At 51.5% G+C, this 21,758-nt stretch overlaps 1 protein-coding gene across 10 annotated transcripts in view; it reads right to left on the reverse strand.

Annotated features, from left to right (window-relative positions):
• PTPRN2 (protein tyrosine phosphatase receptor type N2) overlaps positions 1–21,758 on the reverse strand; it is a 1,017,982-nt gene that overhangs the window by 44,752 nt on the left and 951,472 nt on the right. For all 10 annotated transcript variants that reach the window (XM_045387364.2, XM_045387363.2, XM_045387365.2 and 7 more), the window contains one exon: positions 14,506–14,583. In XM_045387364.2, the coding sequence (XP_045243299.2) occupies positions 14,506–14,583 (78 nt within the window). The remainder of the gene's footprint in view (positions 1–14,505; positions 14,584–21,758) is intronic.

Below are 21,758 nucleotides of genomic sequence, written 5' to 3' on the forward strand. Positions count from 1 at the left end.
CAGGCAGAGACGGAGTGTTGTGGCCACCCAAGCCACACCCCGGATGGCAGGCAGCCACGGGAAGTTGCAGGGGCCGTGTGGGATCTTCCCCCACAGGCTTTGGAGAGTGTGGCCCTGTTCACACCTGGATCTCAGACTTCCAGGCTCCAGAACTGCGAGGGGACGTGCTCCTGTGGTTTCAAAACAACCAGTTTGCCGTACCTCGTGATGTCAGCCCTAGTGACAGATGCACCCGCTGCAACTTCACTCTCTCCTTCACCCATCAAATCACCCACAGGTGTGGAACAATGGCCACCCTGCCTACGCTTCCTATCAACACCGATGGAGAGGAACACAGGGCCTCTTCACTCTAGGTCCTTTTTGAGTGCTAAGAAAAAATCAGCAAACAAACAAAAAACAAATGACCCAACTAAAAATGGGCAAGGGATCTGAACAAACATTTCTCCAAAGAAGACAGACAAATGGCCCACAGGTACATGAAAAGGGGCTGAATGTCATCAGGGAAATGCAAATCACAACCACAGGCACTGGCACCTCGTGCCTGTCGGGATGGCTGCCACCGAAAAGAGGAGGATGGCAAGTGTTGGAGAGGATGTGGAGGAGAGGGAAACTTACACACTATACGGTAGCAATGTGAGTGAGGGCAGCCTTTACAGAAAACAGTATGGAGGGCCGGGCATGGTGGCTCACACCTGTAATCCCAGCACTTTGGGAGGCCAAGGCAGGTGGATCACGAGGTCAGGAGTTTGAGACCAGCCTGACCAACACGGTGAAACACCGTCTCTACTAAAGATACAAAAATTAGCCAGGCGTGGTGGCAGGTGCCTGTAATCCCAGCTACTTGGGAGGCTGAGGCAGGAGAATCACTTGAACCTGGGAGGCGGAGGTTGCAGTGAGCCGAGATTGCACCACTGCACTCCAGCCTGGGCAACAGAGTGAGACTCTGTCTCAAAAAAAAAAAAAAAAAAAAAAAAGCCAGCTCAGTGGCTCACACCTGTAATTCCAGCACTTTGGGAGGCCAAGGAGGGCGGATCATGAGGTCAGGAGTTCGAGACCAGCCTGACCAACATGGTGAAACCCCATCCCTACTAAAAATACAAAAATTAGCTGGGTATGGTAGTGTGCACCTATAATCCCAGCTACTCAGGAGGCTGAGGCAGGAGAATCTCTTGAACCTGGGAGGCGGAGGTTGCAGTGAGCCGAGATCATGCCATTGCACTCCAGCCTGGGCAACAAGAGCAAAACTCCGTCTCAAAAAAAACAAAAAACAAAAAGCAGTATGGAGAGCCTCAAACAATTACACAGAACCACCGTATGATCCAGTAATCCCACTTCTGGGTATAGACCCAAAGGAAATAAAATCGGTGTGTGGAAGGAACATCAGCACCCCTTTGTTTATTGCAGAACTATTCACGATAAAGATTCGGAACAACCCACATGTCTGTCAATGGATAATGGATAAAGAAAATGTGGTATATACACAATGAAATATTATTCAGCCTTAAGAAAGAATGAACTCCTGTCATTTTTGACAACATGGATGAGCCTGGAGGACATGACGTTAAATGAAATAAGCCGGACACAGAAGGACAGGCACCCCATGATCTCAATCACATGTGGCACCTAAAAAGGATGAACTCAGGGATGGAGTAGAAGGGGGGCTCCCAGGGCCTGGGGCTGGGGGCTGAATGGGGAGCGATTGGTCCAAAGGTAGAAACTTTCAGTAGAGGACGGCTGAATTCTGGAGACCTGGCATTCAACATGGTGACTGTAGTTAATAAGAGTGTTGGGCACAGAGATTTGCCGGGAAAGTAGACTTCAGATTCTCTCATCACACACAAAGAAAAGGTAACTACGCGACGAGACATGTACTCATTAACTTGACTGTGGTCATCATTCATGATGTCTGCGTGTGTCAGAATATCAGGCTGTACACCTTAAACGTATACAATTAAAAATAACTGGGTGCGGGGGCTTGCACCTCTAATCCCAGCAACTGGGCGTGGGGGCTTGCACCTCTAATCCCAGCACTTTAGGAGGCCGAGGCAGGCGAATCACTTGAGGTCAGGACTTCGAGACCAGCCTTGCCAACATGGCAAAACCCTGTCTTTACTAAAAATAGAAAATTAGCCAGACGTATTGGTGGGTGCCTGTAATCCCAGCTACTTGGGAGGCTGAGGCAGGAGAACTGCTTGTACCTGGGAGGTATAAGAGGTACAGAGGTTGCAGTGAGCTGAGATCATGCCACTGCATGCCAGCCTGGGTGACAGAACGAGACTGTCTCAAACACACACACACACACACACACACACACACACACACACACACTCTCTCTCTCTCTCTCTCTCTCTCTCTTAAAAAAAGCTCTTTTGAAGCTCCACTAAGATCTGATTTAAGGAAAGATGATCAATCTGAAATACTGAAACATTTGAGCTGGATGTGGTGGTGTGCACCTATAGTCCCAGCTACTTGGGAGGCTGAGGAGGATCATTTGAGCCCAGGAGTTCAGGACCAGCCTGGGCAACACAGTGAGATCCCATCTCTGAAAAACAAAACAAAAAACTGAAATACCGAAACCCCAGGCCATTTTCTCTACAAAACATCCCTGGGCCCCTTCAGAAGGAAAGCTTCTCCTCCTTCTACTTAGATCTTTTGTGATGCGTCCCTTCCTGCCTGTATTAGTCCTGTCTTTGCCATTATGTCTTTCCTCTGCCAGACGATCATTTCTTTAAAGACTCCATCCTAGACCAGTTACCTTTTCTAGCCTCCATGGCATCTAACAGATGCTTCATTGAAGACAATTCACATTTCTAAGAGGCCGTTTGGATATTTATGTAAAAAAAAAATAACGGAAAGAAAATGTTATCAAAGGTTCGCATGGCAGAAGTCCTCCAGGACTTGCTTAAATGTACAGACAAGTGTTCAGTTAAAAAAAAAAAAACAAACAAACATAGCCGGGCGTGGTGGCTCACGCCTGTAATCCCAGCACTTTGGGAGGTGAAGGTGGGCGGATCACAAGGTCAGGAGATTGAGACCATCCTGGCTAACACGGTGAAAACCTGTCTCTACTAAAAATACAAAAAATTAGCTGGGCGTGGTGGCGGGTGCCTGTAGTCCCAGCCACTCAGGAGGCTGAGGCAGGAGAATGGCGTGAACTCGGGAGGCGGAGCTTGCAGTGAGCTGAGATCGTGCCACTGAACTCCAGACTGTCTCAAAAACAAAACAAAACAAAACAAACAAACAAAACCAAGCATAGTAACTGCATCCTGCTGCAGCGGTTGCCATGAAGACGCATTTCCTCCAGAGCAGGTGCAGGGCCCGCGCAGTTCTGCTGCACAGCTCGTTTCTGCTCATTTCTGTTGTGAGTGTCCTCTCGTGGGCTGAACAGAGGTTTAGCCTTATAAAGACGACGCAGCTAAATTTAAAAGGATGAGGAGTCAGTTAATGGGAAAACACTTGCATTTCACTCCTTAGGAGCTCACCAACGCCGGGAAGTTAAACTGTGTGGTCTGAAACAGATTAAAGAGGAAGAGATAGCGTGTGTGACATCTTTTGCAGGGGAAACCCTTCAACCCTGCTCTCACCCTGCCTAGAAGACAGTCCTAAGAAATAAAGCTTCAGCCTTCACAGCTCTGGTTCCGTGAGAGTCACGGCTCCAGGCCACGCTGCGCACCTTTGGACACGGTAATATAACCCAGCGCAGGGTGACAAAACCTTTGTGATGCTGTCCATCTGGCTTTTGTTTTTTGGAAACAAATATGTCAGTGTGGGATTCATTTAGGGATGACATGGTGAGGCGACGTAGCCCACACACACGTCAGCAGTGCTGATGGAAAGGCTGATGAGGGGGTGGCAGGAGGAACCCCCCTGTGCTGCCGTCAGATTGACGCCTATGCCACCTCGCAGCCCCATCCCAGGGTGGAGGAGCAGCCGCAGCAACCTCAGGACTTTTCCACCAGCAGTATTTCTACCCAGGAGGAAGAGCAAGCCTCAGAACGAGAAGGACTTGCCACTCCACCGAAGTCAGGTCTGCGTCCTCTGGGAAAGACTCACAGCCTGCTTGTGTGCGAGCAGACCCCGTGTGGCTTGGTGTGGCCACCCTGCCGCGCAGGGGTTCCCACAGTGGGAATGCACACTCACACACTGGACTTCCTCTCCACCCAGCCTTTGTGTGACCACCGTGGGTACCTTTGTGATCAGGCATTGGACCCGCACAGGAAGTCACCTGGCCCAGGCGTCACTGAGACTCCTTGTGGCCTCTGCCTGTGCTTGCGTTCCCGGTTAAACATGCGCCTGGTCTCCTTGCGGGGAGCTGCCGCACTGGGCGGCCTTTCCTTTTCAAGATCAGGACCTGACATAAATGCATCAGATCCAGTTGTGAAGCGAGAGAGGAAGAGGAAGAGGAAGAGGAAGTACATTCCCACTGTGGGAACCCCTACGAGGCAGGGTGGCCACACCAAGCCACACGGGGTCTGCTCGCACACAAGCAGGCTGTGAGTCTTTCCCAGAGAACGGAGACCTGACTTCGGTGGAGTGGCAAGTCCTTCTCGTTCTGAGGCTTGCTCTTCCTCCTGGGCAGAAATACTGCTGGTGGAGAAGTCCCAGATGGAGGAGGAGTCCCAGGTGGAGGAGGAGTGGGGAGGGGAGGAGCTGGGTGGAGGCTGGGAAGCAATCACACACAGGAGCAGCAGAGCCTGCTGTTCTCAGCTGGGAGCCGTAAGAATCAGTCGGAAAGGAAACTTGGACCTGTCCTTTCTATTTGAGTCCTTTCTATTTGAGTCCCATTTTAAATTCTGCACGTGTGTGGCGAGAGACCAACTGACCATCTTTGCACTGTCTCGAGCAGAACCACGGATAAGCTTCACGGTCACAGGTTTCAAACCCAAAATTTAGATAAGATAACGTGAGAAACAGTTTCTTTCACCTTTAAAGGTTTGTGAATTTATGAATGAAAAACATCCAGCAAGACCAAACCTTTGAAATATAACAATGTCCTAGAAAGTCTCGGGCATGTGGTTAAAGTACTTATCAATCACGGACATGAAAAATCAAGTTTTTCCTAAGAAATTAACTAAGAACACCACTCTCGTGCTTCCCTTTAATCCAGTAACATGCCTTAAAATCAACCCAACTGTGAGGTAGCAGGCTCCGAAGTCACTTCCCTCTGCTAACCTCCTGAGCCTCTTCACTCCAGAGTCAGTGAGATCTGCAGACGGTTCCCTCTCACGTCAGCCACCGTCCGGGGGTGGAACAGGGTGATGGCCAAGCTGAGTCTTCACCCACACTAGGGAGCCGCAAGGACTGGGGGACATTCTTATGCTCTTGGAGTCAGACCACTTAAGGTAACCACAGACCGAGAGCAGACACTGTGGCCCCAGGCTGGACACATCTGACAAGAAAGGAGGCTGCCAGACACTGGGTCTGTCCTGGAGACTCAGGGCCCCCGCTGCTGGACGCCACATCTGTCCTGGAGACTCAGGCCCCCGCTGCTGGATGCTGAGTCTGTCCTGGAGACTCAGGGCCCCCGCTGCTGGACGCCACATCTGTCCTGGAGACTCAGGGCCCCTGCTGCTGGCCACTGGGCCTGTCCTGGAGACTCAGGGCCCCTGCTACTGGACACCGGGCCTGTCCTGGAGACTCAGGGCCCCTGCTGCTGGATGCTGAGTCTGTCCTGGAGACTCAGGGCCCCCGCTGCTGGACGCCACATCTGTCCTGGAGACTCAGGGCCCCCGCTGCTGGCCACTGGGCCTGTCCTGGAGACTCAGGGCCCCCGCTGCTGGCCACTGGGCCTGTCCTGGAGACTCAGGGCCCCCGCTGCTGGATGCTGGGCCTGTCCTGGAGACTCAGGGCCCCTGTTGCTGGACGCCACGTCTGTCCTGGAGACTCAGGGCCCCTGCTGCTGGATGCTGAGTCTGTCCTGGAGACTCAGGGCCCCCGCTGCTGGACGCCACATCTGTCCTGGAGACTCAGGGCCCCCGCTGCTGGACGCTGGGCCTGTCCTGGAGACTCAGGGCCCTGCCTCCCACATGCCGAGGGAACATTACAACGGTTGTGAGTAGCTGGGGGCCGTGAACCAGCTCGGGCTGAGCAGATGCCATCTTTGGAGGATTTAAACATTTTTAAAAGTTAGGTGGTGTGGGGCCATCCCCTCTACCGAGGCTAGGCCAGGGTCATCTCTGGATGCTCTGAGGTTTGCTTGCTGGTGGTACTGACGGTGATGCCAGAAGGTCATCCTGCGCTGATCAAGGAAGCTGCCCAGAGACAGTGCATGGTGTGGAATCCAGGTCTGCCATCTTCCCACCCACCCCTGCCTGGACCAGTGCAGTGGCTGACACAGCAGACAGGCAGATACACAGACAGACAGGCAGACAAGACAGGCAGACAAGACAGGCAGCCAGAGACAAGACAGGCAGACAGGCAGGCAGGCAGACAGACAGACAGAGACAAGACAGGCAGACAGTGACAAGACAGGGAGGCAGGCAGACAGGCAGACAGAGACAAGACAGGCAGACAGTGACAAGACAGGGAGGCAGGCAGACAGGCAGACAGAGACAAGACAGGCAGACAGTGACAAGACAGGGAGGCAGGCAGACAGGCAGACAGAAAGGCAGACAGACAGGCGGACAGAGAGGCAGGCAGACAGATAAGACAGTCAGGCAGCCAGGCAGGCAGACAGACAGATACACAGACAGACAGATACACAGACAGACAGGCAGACAAGACAGGCAGGCAGACAGACAAGACAGGCAGACAGGCAGGCAGACAGTGACAAGACAGGGAGGCAGGCAGACAGGCAGACAGAAAGGCAGACAGACAGGCGGACAGAGAGGCAGGCAGACAGATAAGACAGTCAGGCAGCCAGGCAGGCAGACAGACAAGACAGGCAGACAGACAGATACACAGACAGACAGGCAGACAAGACAGGCAGGCAGACAGACAAGACAGGCAGGCAGACAGCCAGCCAGAGACAAGACAGGCAGACAGGCAGGCAGACAGACAAGACAGTCAGGCAGACAGACAGCCAGCCAGAGACAAGACAGGCAGACAGGCAGGCAGACAGACAAGACAGTCAGGCAGACAGACAGGCAGACAGTGACAAGACAGGGAGGCAGGCAGACAGGCGGACAGAGAGGCAGACAGACAGGCGGACAGAGAGGCAGACAAGCCACTGGTACTGGGTGGTGGGTGGCCCTGCATGGTGACAGTCAGCTCTGAACTGTCATTCTCCTGCACCTCAGCCTTGTCGCCAGTGACTGGCAGGCAGTTGGAAGGAAACACCTTTAAATTCTTTGGGTCTTCCGCAGTTCCAAGTTCAGGTTTTTTTCTTAACCATAGTAAGAACTATGATCTACAGATGCCAAATAATAAAAAGCTGTATTTACATCAAGCCTATCAATTTGGAAATGAGAAAACGTATCCCCCCAGCTGAGGCTTCATCACAGAATACTTTTAGAAAGCGGAAACTAGAAACTGATAGTGCACCTTTTTCTTGGTAAAGTGTTGATACAATAAGAGTCAGCACGCATCCGATGCCAGCGGGACACCTGCTGACTTCAGCGAGCGCTTTGTGCTCTCCCTGGGGGTCAGGGGAGCTGCTTTGTGTCTGATTCCATCCTGAAAGGCAGCCTGTTCGTCAGACAGGAGAGGCAAGGCTAGACTCTGCAGTCGTCCTCTTGGCTGAGCCTCCCATATGGGGAGTCAGTTCCCGCGGTGGCTGTCCCCGTGCCTGGGCTCCAGGGCCCTGGTTTTCCATGTCACATCTGCAGACATCCACTCTGCACCTGATCGTGACAGACCACGCTGCCTACATTTCTGGTTTAGAAACAGCTGTTGTGTATCTCCTGGGCACAGCCAGTGTTTGGTGGTGACACACAGAAGCTCCCTCTGGAAGAAGAGCACATAATTCTGCAGCTCTTTCTAAAGATAGGAAAGGGGGATGGCGGGTGGCCAACTCCTTTCGGTTGACACGAGCCGCGTAGCACAGGGTGTGGTGGAAGGCGGCACAGCAGGGGCAGGCGGTAGGGAGGTGGTCCGCAATGGACTGTCGATGCCTGCGCCCCCTCCCCTGCCTCCGTGGCAGTCATTATCCTCCAGCTACAGTCCCGCCTACAGGGGCTTCTCTGTGACAGCTGCCCTGTGCACCAGGACATGACTGTGCCAGGGACGTGCTGCGGGGCCACATCCCCGGGAAGCTGCAGACCTTGCTTCCCCATGGGGAAGTCTTGGCACCTGGAAAAAGTGTCACTTTATTGCCCGTCTCTGAGGAGTTTGACTTTCACATATTCTGTCCCTTGAGTCTAAGCACACGTGGATTTTGGTAAACAACGCCTACTCTGGACATGCCGAGGTCACCGCAGCCGGATCTCTCTTTTCTGTTTATAGAGATGTGTTCATGAATCACTGTGCCTTCTTCGTCTGAATCACTGTGCCTTCTTCGTCTGTAAGGAGCATGCGTGGTGAAGATACATCCTGGCACTACACACGTCTGGGTCTAGAATGGGCTCTGCCTCCCACTAGCCGTGTGGACCTGGGTGGGTCCTTATGGCTCTCTGGGCCACAGCTTCATCCGGGGTAGAATTGGGCTTGCTCTATATATCTCTATTTTAATTGTAGTAAAACATATTTAACATATAATTTACCATTTGTAAGTGCACAGTGCAGGGCAGTAAGGGCCTTCTCCCCACTCTGCAACCGTCACCATCACCACACTCTTCAGGGCATTCTCATCTTCCCAAACGGAAACCCTGTCCCCATCAGGCCCCTCCCCAGTGTCCCCTCCCTGAGCCCTGGCCACTGCCCTCTACTGTCTGCCTCTAGGAATCTGACGCCTCCGGGGACCCCATGAGGTGGAATGATGGGAGGCTCATGACGGCTTCATCCCAGGGCCAGTGGCTCAGCCAAATGAGATCCCATATGGGAAGTGCCTGCCCAGGGTCTGGCACCAAAGAGCTCAGTAAATGGGACTTCCTTTCTTCCCCCAGCCCCCTTTCCTTACGCCAGCTGGACTCGGATATCCCCTCCAATGGGTGTGTCTTTCACTCAAGGTGGCCCCATTTGGCAGGTGGGAGGCATCTTTGCAGATTAAAATACACTTTCTAGAGAAAGGCTTTCTAGAGAAAGGCTATCTGACAGGTACCCAGAGCCGCAGGGATCCAGGAGTAGACCACGGACCCCTGCCTCTTCTCCCCTTCCTTCCTGACATTCAGCCTCCTCAAGCAGAGTGTTTACAGCAACCAGCGCTCAACACCTGGGGGTGTCAACAGAGGGGTACAAGGTGTTAAGACTCCTTATTTAGAAGCATTGAACAAAATAGTAAAACCTCACAAAGCCAAACTCGTGTTCCTAATTTAAAATTTATTAGAATATTATTAACCCTCCTTGAGATCTAGAGTCTTAGGATTTTAAAAAGGAAGTTTTATGCACCACGAAGTCCAGACGCCAGCTGAGGCCAAGTTCCTGTGTGACGTCTGGGCGGACAGCGGCGGCGTGCATGGAAGAGGGAGCTCGATGCCGAGGACGGCTTTTCCTGCCTCCTGCAGTGATGTTCACGACTCTCACCACCCTGGCTGTTTCCACCAAACTCTCTGGTTTCTTTTTCTTTTGTGTTTTGGATGTCAGCACCCTTTTTGAATTTATGATCCCAGAATGAACATCATATTCCAGATACGATCCCAGAATGACCAGCATAGAGGACAGTGGAAATGTTTCTAAGATCTTGAGATGACTTCAAATGATGTAGCACAAGATTGTCCCATACTTAAGTTTCCTTTCCATTCTTCCTTTAAAATTGTTCCACACTTTAAAAAAAAGTGTTTATATGACAAAATGACACCCTCAACCCCAAATGGGTATTCTTTCCTTGAGGTATGTTTTATTTCTAGGCCAGTTTACCACTTACTAGTAACACTGATTTCTGAACTGTCGCTCAGACTTCCACAGACCCCTCTGAGATGGAGTAAGGACCAGGAATTAAGCTGAACGATTTGAAGGGCACTCACAGACAAGGAATTAATTTGGGGTACATCTTCCTTTAGGTAATGAATTTATTTTTAGGAATTTCTTGATGTAAGTCAAATTTTGGAAATCAAATTCTTGAAATGCATCCAGTGTCCATACAGAGCTGATTCGCTGCAGGAAAGCGCCGTGTGTGCAGTAGGTGGTGACCCTCTGTGGATTTGCATCCAGTGTCCATATAGAGCTGATTCACTGCAGGAAAGCGCCGTGTGTGCAGTAGGTAGTGACCCTCTGTGGATTTTCGTGCACGTTCTGGGCTTTGCCCACAGCTGCAGCATGGACAGAAGTGCTGTGGGCCCCACAGGAAGGGGAGTTGACGGGGCCTCACGGTGCCATGCTGGGGGAGAGGCTGGTGTGCGTGGAGTGACCTTGATGCCCCATGCTCACTGAGGGGACTTCCCCTGAACCCCTCTTCCAGGCTCCTTCTTTCTGGACCCATGGGCCCCCGTACAGCATTTCTTGTTGAGGACCTTGGGGCCCTCCTGGCTCCTCTGCTCCCAGCCTCCCAGTGACCTCCAAACAGACTCTTGACCCATCACCATGTCATGTGGGTGCCAATTAGCTGTTTGGAAAAGGTATTTTTTCTTCTTAGCCATTGTACTGGGTAGAATCATGTACCCCCAAATCCATGTCCACCTGCAACCCGTGAATGTGGTCTTATTTGGAAATAGGGTCTTTGCAGATGTGGTCGAGTTAAGGTCACACAGGCTAGGACAAGCTCTCAGTCCAATGACATCCTTAGAAGCGGAGGGAAATGTGGACCCCGACATAGCTCCACAGTGGGGAAAGGCTGTGTGACAGGGAGGCGGAGATGAGGGGGACACTTCTAACCCCCCAAGGAGTGCACGGGCTTGGGGCAGACACAGCCGTCTTTCCCATCACAGCCTTTCTCACGCTTGTGCCTTCTTCCTGGAATTCGCTGATTACCGACAGAGAAGAAACACCTGTGGACCCACCCCAAGGAGGAGCTTCAGATGAGCATCAACAGCCAGAGATAGAAGGAAGGTGCTTTGGGATGATCCATAACCTTCGGTCTGTGTCCCGATCCTTGGTCAGCATCTGGGAATGGTCCAGACGGGGGATGCAGGAGGAGACGATGCTGACTCCAACTCAGCCTGTTGGCTTTGTCACCATCAACTTCACGTTTCAAATCCAGCTTTGTCCTTAAAAGTACACGTTACTGTAGGTTTGGAAAAGTTCTGCCTTCCATGGGTGGTTTTAAAGACAGGTGTTGCTTCCTCTGCCTGCATTCTGCTAAGCCAGACAGGGCAAAGAGAACCCTAACTTTGAATTTTTAAGAATGTCAATCTTGGGGCTCACTGGTAATTACTCAATGGAGAGCAACGCCTGAGAGATGCTGACATTCTAACATACACGGTTTAGAGGCCCTCAAGCAAACGTGACTGTGCTAGGAAGCAACTCTCCTCCATCCTGCTCTGTGTGGATTTAGGGCATCGACGGCGGGCAGCTCCTGTGTTCTGCACAGAGGGATCCCCAGGATGAGGGGGGATGTGGAAGCAATGACGTCGTGGTCAGGGAAGTCTGCAGGAAGCAAAATGAAGCAAGTTTCTTTAGTTCAGGATTTCTCGGAGGCTCTGCTGGGCTGGCGCGCTTGAGAACATCCTGGGAGGGCTGAGACTACTGGCTATGAGCTCTTGTCTTAGAAAAGCTGTGACCAGGTTGAGGGACGCTGGGGTTTCCTGGAACCACCTGATACCTGATGACTGAGATGTGTCTCAAAATTATCTTGCATTTCACCTTGCTTTAAAATTTGTGTCTACTTATTTCATTTAGAGATGCATTATTTCAATTTCAAGAAGGTATGCTCTTTGATAATCACTCTGAAACAGTTCATAAGATGTAAACACTGATCAAATGAATTGCCTCCAACAATCGCAACTATCCATAACAAACGGTAAGAAATATGGTTCACGCCTTATATTCACTAGCCATGTGAATCTGGACACGCTACGAGCCTCTGAGTCTCACGGACCACAAAGACTACAGGTCAGCACGTGAGAGCTTCACACAGGACCCGGCATCTGCTGAACGGAGGGTGGAATGTGGGCATCATCATGGTCGTTGAGTGTGGGCATCATCGTGGTCGTTGAGTGTGGGCATCATCGTGGTCGTTGAGTGTGGACGCCGAGAGCTTTCACACAGGACGGAGGGTGGATGTGGCTGCTGCTGACTGGAGGGTGGATGTGGGCATCATTGTGGTCAAGTGTGGATGCCAAGAGCCTTCGCACAGGATGGAGGGTGGATGTGGGCCTCATCGTGGTTGTTGAGTGTGGATGCCGAGAGCCTTCACACAGGACAGAGGGTGGATGTGGCACCTGCTGAACAGAGGGTGAATGTGGGCATCATCGTGGTCGTTGAGTGTGGGCATCATCGTGGTCGTTGAGTGTGGACGCCGAGAGCTTTCACACAGGATAGAGGGTGGATGTGGGCATAATCGTGGTCATTGAGTGTGGACACCGAGAGCCTTCACATAGGACGGAGGGTGGATGTGGGCATCATCGTGGTTGTTAAGCATGGACACCCTCCAGACCCTGTGGCTTTGCTGGACAGAGAAGTCTTGCACAGGTGAGGAGATGAAGTTGATGTTGGGCTGTGGGGGCCCAAGGGCTCATAAAAATGAAAGAACACATATTCGGGGGCACCCCACGCCACACATAAATAAGCACGTTTTGGGTAATGGGTTGAGGTGGATGAAAATTCGGGTGGTATTAGGACTCTGTGGGCATTCCCTGCCTGCCCTCCAATTCCAAACACTCTGTCCTTTTCCCTGAGAAGCCGGGGTGAGCACGTGCAGCAGGGGCATCCCTGGACGGGCCCTGGGGCTCCATTCTAAGGGCAGAGCTGGGACAGATGGGTCCATTCTAAGGGCAGAGCTGGGACAGATGGGTCCATTCTAAGGGCAGAGCTGGGACAGATGGGTCCATGTTTCAGGAAGGCAGGTGTGTGCCATCCAAAGAAGACCTTCGTACCACGAAACTCCCGAGATGATGGGCCCCAGGGTGCCATCTTCCCTGGGACAGGCATGTTCTCACCGGGTTGGGCGACTCCCCAGCAGTGACAAGGAGGGAACTCAAGTGCCCCAGGGTGCTGGGACCAAGAGCCCCCAAAACCATCCAAGTGTCACAGGTTCGCCGTGCCACGCCAGGATTACAAGCTTCAACAATGTCACACAGAGATACAGTTTAGTTTTGTTTATTTATTTATTTTCAATAGCATGAAGACACAGGCAGACACAAAGAGCAGGAGGTCATACCGACGTGTTTTAGATCCTGGTGTCATCCGAGCTTTCCTGGGTAAGTGATGCCATCTCTCCAATACCCACGTGCCTTGCCCATAAAATGGGACGATGGCACCTGAGGATTCAAATGCTCACCATGCAAGGGTGCTCGGAAGCCCTCAGAAACCCTGGTCTGTTCCTGACTTTTCTGGAAAGCCCTCAGAGACTGTTCTCAAGGGCGGAGAGAGGAGGCCGTCCTTCCTGTAATCGGAGTCATGCGAGGCTGACGGGAAAGCCGGGAGAGGGAAGTACAGGGAATAGGAAGAGCCTGGAGCAGAAGTGAATTTACCGACTCCGGTGCACGGCGACATCAGGAAACGTCTCACCCCAGTGCTGCACGGGCGCCCGTGGATCGCCAGGAGGCCCAGGCTGTGGATCGCCAGGAGGCTGCAGCCTGGTCCCAGCATCACTGCTGCAACAGGCACCTCCCTGCCTGGATTCTGCCACGTGGGATTCTGCGTTGCTTCCCACCTTTGTCCCCAGCTCGAATCTCCTTGGAGCTCCTCTCTGCCAGGCTCGGGGATGGCTGGTGTGCCTGACATGTGGCCAGCGCCTGTGCTCCTGTGGTAACTCACAGCCACGTTCCAGGTTCCAGAACCCATTCCTATTCAGCTTTGTCATGTGGCTGGTGAGGGAGGACCCGGAGGCAGCTGGAGAAGGGAGACCCCCCTGCCCTCTGCTTGTTGCTCTATTTGCTGATGTTTGACGTTCACATCAGCCCTCGTGTCTGTGCCTCCGTCTGTGTGACCTGGGCTTGCGCCGAGTCGAGGAGCACCGCCTGGCCTTTAGATGCCCTACGGGACTCCAGGAGAGGAGGATAAACTGCACGGGGGCCCTGCTGTGACCGTCATCATAACAACACCATGGAGAACAGGCACATTTTTCAATAACATGGAACGATGTAAACACTTACTAACTTTATCCTCGCTGTTTTATAAAATGCAAATGTAAAGTGGCTTAAAAGTAATGATCTTGAAAACATTACATCTCTCAAAGGGAATTTTTTTCATACTCAAGTTTTGGAAAACAAAAGATTGATAATAAAAAATACGAACAGACTGAAATTCTGATATAAGTAACATTTGATGAGTGTCTGCAAGAAGTTTGATTGGCTTAATCAGATTCAAGACACGATTTGTGACCCAGCTATTGAGATCTTCCTTTCAGAGAGATTTTAATTTTAAAAAGTTCACCTGCCAAAAGTCGGCCACGGTGGCGGGCAGCGGTCCCTGGGTGGCGATGTACGCGGGGTTCCTCGGGTCGTGATCCATCTGCGGAGACAAGACCACATGACAGCGGTTAGCCAGGAGGTTAGGAAGCCCAGCGGTTAGGAAACCCAGAGGTTAGGCAGCCCAGAAGCAGAGCCCGGGTTCAGGAGGAGGGAAGGGTGGCGTCTCCTGAGCTGAGCAACACACAACTTGCCCTTTGCTGATTCAAACGAGCACATGGCACAGATGGGGACCCAGCCGTCCCGAGCTGAGCCACCGTGTCTGAAGGCCCAGCCGTCTCGAGCTGAGCCACCACGTCTGAAATGCTTTCCTTATACCTGAGGTTGAGGTTCTAAGAGCGGCATCAACAGAAATGAAGACCAGTAGCCCAAAGAGTGCAGACAGCTGTCATTAGCCCACTCAGCAGGTACAGCCCCATGACATGGATGAGCTTTCCAGCCTGCAAGTGACCGCAGAGCTTCCTGGCCACGGAGCCCACCCAGGCTGCCCCGTGTTCAGGAGAACGAGCCTCTTGCTAGAGACACAGGACTGGCTGGGCCGAGGCTGAGCTCCAGGCTCTCAATGGAGAGTGTGAACATGGTTCCTCCAGGCCCCAAGGACAAACTTGCCAGCGTCCTGGGAGAACGAACCAGCGCTACCTCCTGCTTCCCTGCTGGAGTTAACTTGTCGTGTGTGGGGGCTTGTTTTTGTGTATCCTGGAAAGGGGGCATGGGCAGAGCCAGTCGGCCTGGGCTTGGGCCTGGGTCTGCAGCAGAGCCAGGGTGGAAGGGGGCATGGGCAGAGCTGGAGTGGAAGGGGGCATGGGCAGAGCCGGTCGGCCTGGGCCTGGGTCTGGGTCTGCGGCAAAGCCGGGGCGGAAGGGGGCACGGGCAGAGCTGGTGGGCCTGGGCTTGGGTCTGGGTCTGCAGCAGAGCCGGAGTGGAAGGGGCCATGGGCAGAGCTGGTCGGCCTGGGCTTGGGCCTGTGTCTGTGGCAGAGCTGGGGCAGAAGGGGGCATAGGCAGAGCCAGAGTGGAAGGGGGCATGGGCAGAGCCGGTGGGCCTGGGCCTGGGTCTGTGGCAGAGCCAGGGCAGAAGGGAAGGTGGCACGGGCAAAGCTGGTCAGCCTAGGCCTGGGTCTGTGGCAGAGCCTGGGCAGAAGGGGGCACGGGCAGAGCCGGGGTGGAAGGGGGCACGGGCAGAGCCGGTTGGCCTCGGCCTGGGTCTGCGGCAGAGCCTGGGTGGAAGGGGGCATGGGCAGAGCCGGTTGGCCTGGGCCTGGGTCTGCGGCAGAGCCAGGGTGGAAGGGGGCACGGGCATAGCCGGTCGGCCTGGGCCTGGGTCTGCGGCAGAGCCAGGGTGGAAGGGGGCACGGGCAGAGCCGGTCGGCCTGGGCCTGGGTCTGCGGCAGAGCCAGGGTGGAAGGGGGCACGGGCAGAGCTGTTGGTCTGGGCCTGGGTCTGCGGCAGAGCCAGGGTGGAATGGGGCACAGGCAGAGCCGTTGGCCTGGGCCTGGGTCTGTGGCAGAGCCATGGTGGAAGGGGGCACGGGCAGAGCCGCGGCAGAAGGGCCTTGCTGGGAGTGGCTTTCTGTTCTGTTTCCCCACCAGGCAGGGACCAGAAACAAAGAGCGCAGGTGTGGGCTCTCCGGCTCCCCAATTTGTCCGAATGCATCCTGCTAGCTCCAATGGGAGAAGGTTGGCTTGGAAGACCATAATTATTACATTTATTTCGAAGATTAAGCACAGAAAAAAAGAAAAAAGAACATGAGGACAAAGCCTCGAGAGGCAAGCAGGATTTGAGCACATTGCTGAGGGGAGTCAGATGGAGGCGGCTCTGTCTTCCAGAGGGCAAGTCCAGGCCACCCTGCAAAGGACATGAAGACACCAGGTCATCCCTATCATCCCCAGGACTCACCAGCTCCTCCCCACACCTCCCAGAAGCATCTGCAGAGACTGACTCCCAGAGAGCTGGATGCTGCGCTGGGGGAACCTCACCTTGGGGAGGCAGCTGCTTGTGCAGCCGAAGCACAGTCCTTCCTTCTATTGTGTCTAGGACTAAAATGTACTCTTTTGCTATCAGGGTTTGATTCGAGATTTACGATGCTCCAGATTTCAAGGTAATTATTAAGAATACATTTCTCATTGTTCAATTCCCACCTATGAGTGACTAGAACTTAAAGTATAATAAACAATAAAAAAATAAAAAAAAATTATTTTTTACATCACAAAAAAACCCCCCAAAACCAAAAAGAATAAATTTCTTAACACAGTGAAAAACGAGCAAGTTTTAACCCTATGTAATTTTAAGCCAATGCATGAGGACATCAGTGGTGGCCCCCGTGTCACCTTGAGCGCTGCTGCTTTTGGGAAGCTGACGTGGGGCACGTTTTCTTTAACAGTCAGCCAGTGAGTCCCTGTGCAGCCGTCACCAGCCCCAGAGATGACGGCTGTCAGCACAAAAGAAGGCACCAAATGCACCTTATAATTATGTTCACCATAAAAGAGGGGCGAGCATAAAGGAACAGATGTAAGTTATTCTCACAGAACAACACGGTGACGCTAGCCGGGGGCTGGGGAAGGCAGGGAGAAAAGCTTTTTGTGCATCTGATTTAGTGATTCATAATTAAAACCGGACCTCGTTTTGAAATTCGCCACAACACACACAATACAGGTAAAATTATGTTACTGCCACTGAAAGCCCCAATTAGAATGTTTCAGTAGAAAAATGCTTAGCAGAAATAAGGAGTTTTGATTTTTTGAAATATGCATTTGTTGGGGGTGACAGCTATTTACAGAGACCCTGTCTCTTCTCTGCAAATAGTAATGCATAAAAAGGAAAACCCCACCTCCTTCTTAAATGTGTGTGTGTGTGTTTTTTTTTTTTTGCCCAGAGCAATTTCTACAACAACACATTTTAAAATTGTAAGCATGTTCAAACTGGCACATTTAGTTGCTTTCAAAATGAGAAAAAGGTGATTGAAAGTAAAGTTCTGGACAGGGTTGCAGGAGGGTCGATAAGGTGACTATTGAGTTAGGTCTGAATTGTTAAGGTGTCCTAAAGTCCACACACCCATCACCTGTTCCAATGCCCAAGACAGGAGCAAATGCAGTCAGGGTGCTGCAGGGGGATGCCTGAACACGAAGTATGGGCTGCGCAGACTGAGTGGGGACCGGCCTCACCTCCCTCCTGCCCACCTGCCGTCCTGTGGGGGCCACTGGGAAGGTGGGAACAGCATGATGATCCGAGTGGTGACATGTGTTATCAGTTTCACAATAATTCAGGAGACAATTACAATCATTTAATTCCTGGCACATTCTGTTGAACAGAAAATGATTCTGGGCGGAAGGATTTTGTGCAAGCAGCGACTGTGAAGGCCACAGGCGGCCTCCTTGTGGTTTCTCACAGCCTTCGAGGAAAAGTCAAGCAAATACTTAACTGGCCACACAGATATTTTATTACATTTAATGTTTTCAGGCAGGATAAGTGGCTGTGGAGGAAATCAAGTGAGTTTCTACTAACACTGCTTTTTCCAGTGAGGGCATTTACCTGACGACCCGACGTGGCAGGTGTGTGTCCCTCTATCTTCCTCGCCCAGTGATTACACAGCACCCACTCCGGCTTCCTCTGATCTTCGTTCTTAATCTCCGCCTCCTACTCGTTGCTCTGTTTCATTGCAATATACTTTTTATTTGTATGACTGTTATGTTCCCGACACAAACTGCCTGACTGTGGGAAAAGGCCTGTCAGTGTCTCTGGGTCTCAGTCCCGATATCTGTACGGCAGGTGTGCTCAGGGAGTGAGGAGCTTGGATGTCCGTGTCTCCAGGCCTCAGTCTCCATATCTGTACGGTGGGTGTGCTCAGGGAGTGAGGAGCTTGGATGTCCGTGTCTCCAGGCCTCAGTCTCCACATCTGTAAGGCGGGTGTGCTCAGGGAGTGAGGAGCTTGGACGTCACAGTCTCCAGGCCTCAGTCTCCATATCTGTAAGGTGGGTGTGTTCAGGGAGTGAGGAGCTTGGATGTCCGTGTCTCCAGGCCTCAGTCCCGATATCTGTACAGCGAGTGTGCTCAGGGAGTGAGGAGCTTGGACGTCACAGTCTCCAGGCCTCAGTCTCCATATCTGTAAGGTGGGTGTGCTCAGGGAGTGAGGAGCTTGGATGTCCGTGTCTCCAGGCCTCAGTCCCGATATCTGTACAGCGAGTGTGCTCAGGGAGTGAGGAGCTTGGATGATGCAGTTTCTAAGTGTCCTTTAGCTCTGGATTCCAGCACACATGTATGTGCAGACTCATCTGCGTCTATGCGTGTGTCCTGGTGTAGGTGGTCATCCTGAAACTTTCAGTGAACACCAAGTTGTCGGGTGGTCTGCGGCCCGCTAACATGTGTCCATGCTCTCCTCAGTGAACCACAGAAGAAGGAAGGACACCGCTTCCTCAAGCACAGAGCTGCCGTGCCCTCCAGTGGTGTGCAGGGCCGAGCGTCTGAACGGTGAGGTGCTGTCATTTCTGAGCGCTTTCTCCCCAGATGAGGCTTCCACGGCAACACATCCCACCCGGAGAGGCCAGTACCATAGAGAATCCAGTGTGACTCATTCCAAGTGACTTCATGAAAATCAATGGCCAGAAACCAAGTACAATTAAGAGTATAATTCTGTTTTTACTTTTTGTTTTTGAGATGGAGCCTCACCCTGTCATCCAGGCTGGAGTGCAGTGGTGCTATCTTGGCTCACTGTAACCTCTGCCTCCTGAGTTCAAGCGATTCTCCTGCCTCAGCCTCCACAGTGGCTGGGGTTACAGGCATGTGCCACCACACCCAACTAATTTTTGTATTTTTAGTAGAGATGGGGTTTCACCATGTTGGCCAGGCTGGTCTCGAACTCCTGACCTCAGGCAATCCATCTGCTTTGGCCTCCCAAAGTGCTGGGATTATAGGCATGAGCCACTGCGCCCAGCCTACTTTTTAAAAATAAAAATAAAACCCATTTGTCTGTGTTGACTCTATTATCCCTTAGTCAACTGATTCTTAGGAAGACGTCATATGAACTAGGAGACTAATGAGGTGTGTTCCTCTGTCTCTCTGAATACAGTGTAAAGACGGCCTAGTGATGCGCCTTATGCTATCGGAGGATAATTACTAAACAAGGATCTTTAGAAACTCTAATCTGCATGAAAAACTTAGCCACATTTTCCCCAATATTCCAAACAAAGTTCATTTTAGAAATGAAGCACTTAGCATGTCAGGACCACTGGACTGTGTTCTGTAGTCCTCAACAGCCTCGATGGTGGCAGAGGAACCCACTGCGGGGCAGGTGAAGGGAATGCCAGTTTCTGCTCCCAAACCAACCCCGGCCTCGGGCAGCCATGACCTAAACATCTTAAAAGGATCTGGCTGACTTTGGGGAAGGACACGGCAGGGGGTGTCACGTCTTTAGGCTGAAATCTTGTGCAAAGGATAAGTACATGCCTCATCTGCAGGTATTTCTACCTGCCCATCTCTCCACCTGCCTTTCCTAACATTTAAAGCAAATTTCATGAAATGCTTTCTTGAAAACAACCATCTGACTTGTCAAGTCTATTTTCCAAATACTAAGTCTTAAGATGGGAATTTATTGGGAAATTGTAGCTTCGGTAATCAATGGGAGATTGACTTGTTTTTTTGATACAGGGTCTCTTGTTCTTTAGCCCAGGCTGGAGTGCGGTGGCACGATCTCAGCTCACTGCAACCTCTCCCTCCTGGTTTCAAATGATTCTCCTGCCTCAGCCTCCAGAGTAGCTGGGATTACAGGTGTGAGCCACCACGCCTGGTTAGGTTTTGTGTTTTTAGTAGAGATGGGGTTTCAACACATTGGCCAGGCTGGTCTTAAACTCCTGAACTCAAGTGATTCGCCCGCCTCAGCCTCCCAAAGTGCTGGGATTACAGGCATGAGCCACTGCACCCGGTCAGGAGATGGACTTTTGAACTTGAAATATTTTTATATTGTATTCTTAGGAGTTGAGGTTTACTTAAGTAAAATACTGAATATAAACCATTATTATACATAGAAGTTTGATTGTAAATAACTGAAGTGGTTCCCATATTTGGCCAATTTCTTATGCTAGTCAGAACATCCAACCTCTCTTCCTTTTCTGAAAAGCCACTCTGTCCTTACATAGGTAAATGCATTCTGAATTAAAACTTTAAATGATTTTTTTTTCTCCCTTAATAGACAGTGAAATGAAGAATTAAGCTGATTTTTAAGTGTCATTGGGAGTTTCAGGGTTGTCCTGGCAATAAAGCTTGTGTGCTGTCTTTGAGTGGGCTGTTACATGAACACCATTTCTCAACTTGGTGTCCTCAGTAATAACCAGGCTGTTTTAAATGTAGCTCATGGGTTTCTCTCTCAGACAACCTATGAGGGAAAACAGAATTCCCATTGACTTTCATGACCTCTGATTTAAAAGCAAAGATTGCACATTATTTACTACTGGATGCCTTCCCTGAAATGTAATGAGGACTAAGTACAAATATGACAGATGTAATTATCATAGTTTTATCCTGCACAGCCAGGGCCTTCCTTTGCTATAATTGTAAGCTTTTCATTCAGCTGCCACTAGGAAGATAATTATCATTGTACCTTCAGCTATTTCATAAAGACGAGTCACCATCGATTTCTTCTGCTTCATTCTTACAACCCAAATTTGGAAAAAAAAAATTGTGGTATGAAATAAAGGCAAGACATAAAAGGTACCATAGAATTACTTCTCCCTCCTGGCCTCACCTTCTCACCCAAGCTCCTGCCCAGTAAGGCCTGGAGAGGGAGCGGCATGAATGTGCAGGAATTCATCCCCCAAACACACACCTCCTCTAGTTCCCACACGAGCGTGAAAGTTGTCCACCGTTTCCAGCTTGACACAGTTGCTGCCCTGGGCACTGCTGCCCACGTTGGCTTGGCTGTGGCCTGGAATAGCGCAGACATCTGCAAGTTGGAACCCATCAAGTGGGGGAGAGTTGGGCCCAGCTGCAACACTGAACTCTCGTCTTTTAGGCTTGTGAATCATGGTTTTATTCCTCATTTTGGCCTCATCAAACGGTTCATCTCAGGGAAAAGGGACCTCAACATGGCTTTTCTTTTCCTTCGGACAGTTTCGTGTTGCCAACTCTGCTGCACATGGTACAGGAACGGAATCCAGGCATGCACACCTGGCTCTACCAGAACGCATGTTCTGTTCATCAAGTGAGAGGCTGGCACATCGGTGAGGCTTTG

The sequence above is a fragment of the Macaca fascicularis genome, chromosome 3 (assembly GCF_037993035.2).
Source record: "Macaca fascicularis isolate 582-1 chromosome 3, T2T-MFA8v1.1".
Taxonomy (NCBI): Eukaryota; Metazoa; Chordata; class Mammalia; order Primates; family Cercopithecidae; genus Macaca; species Macaca fascicularis.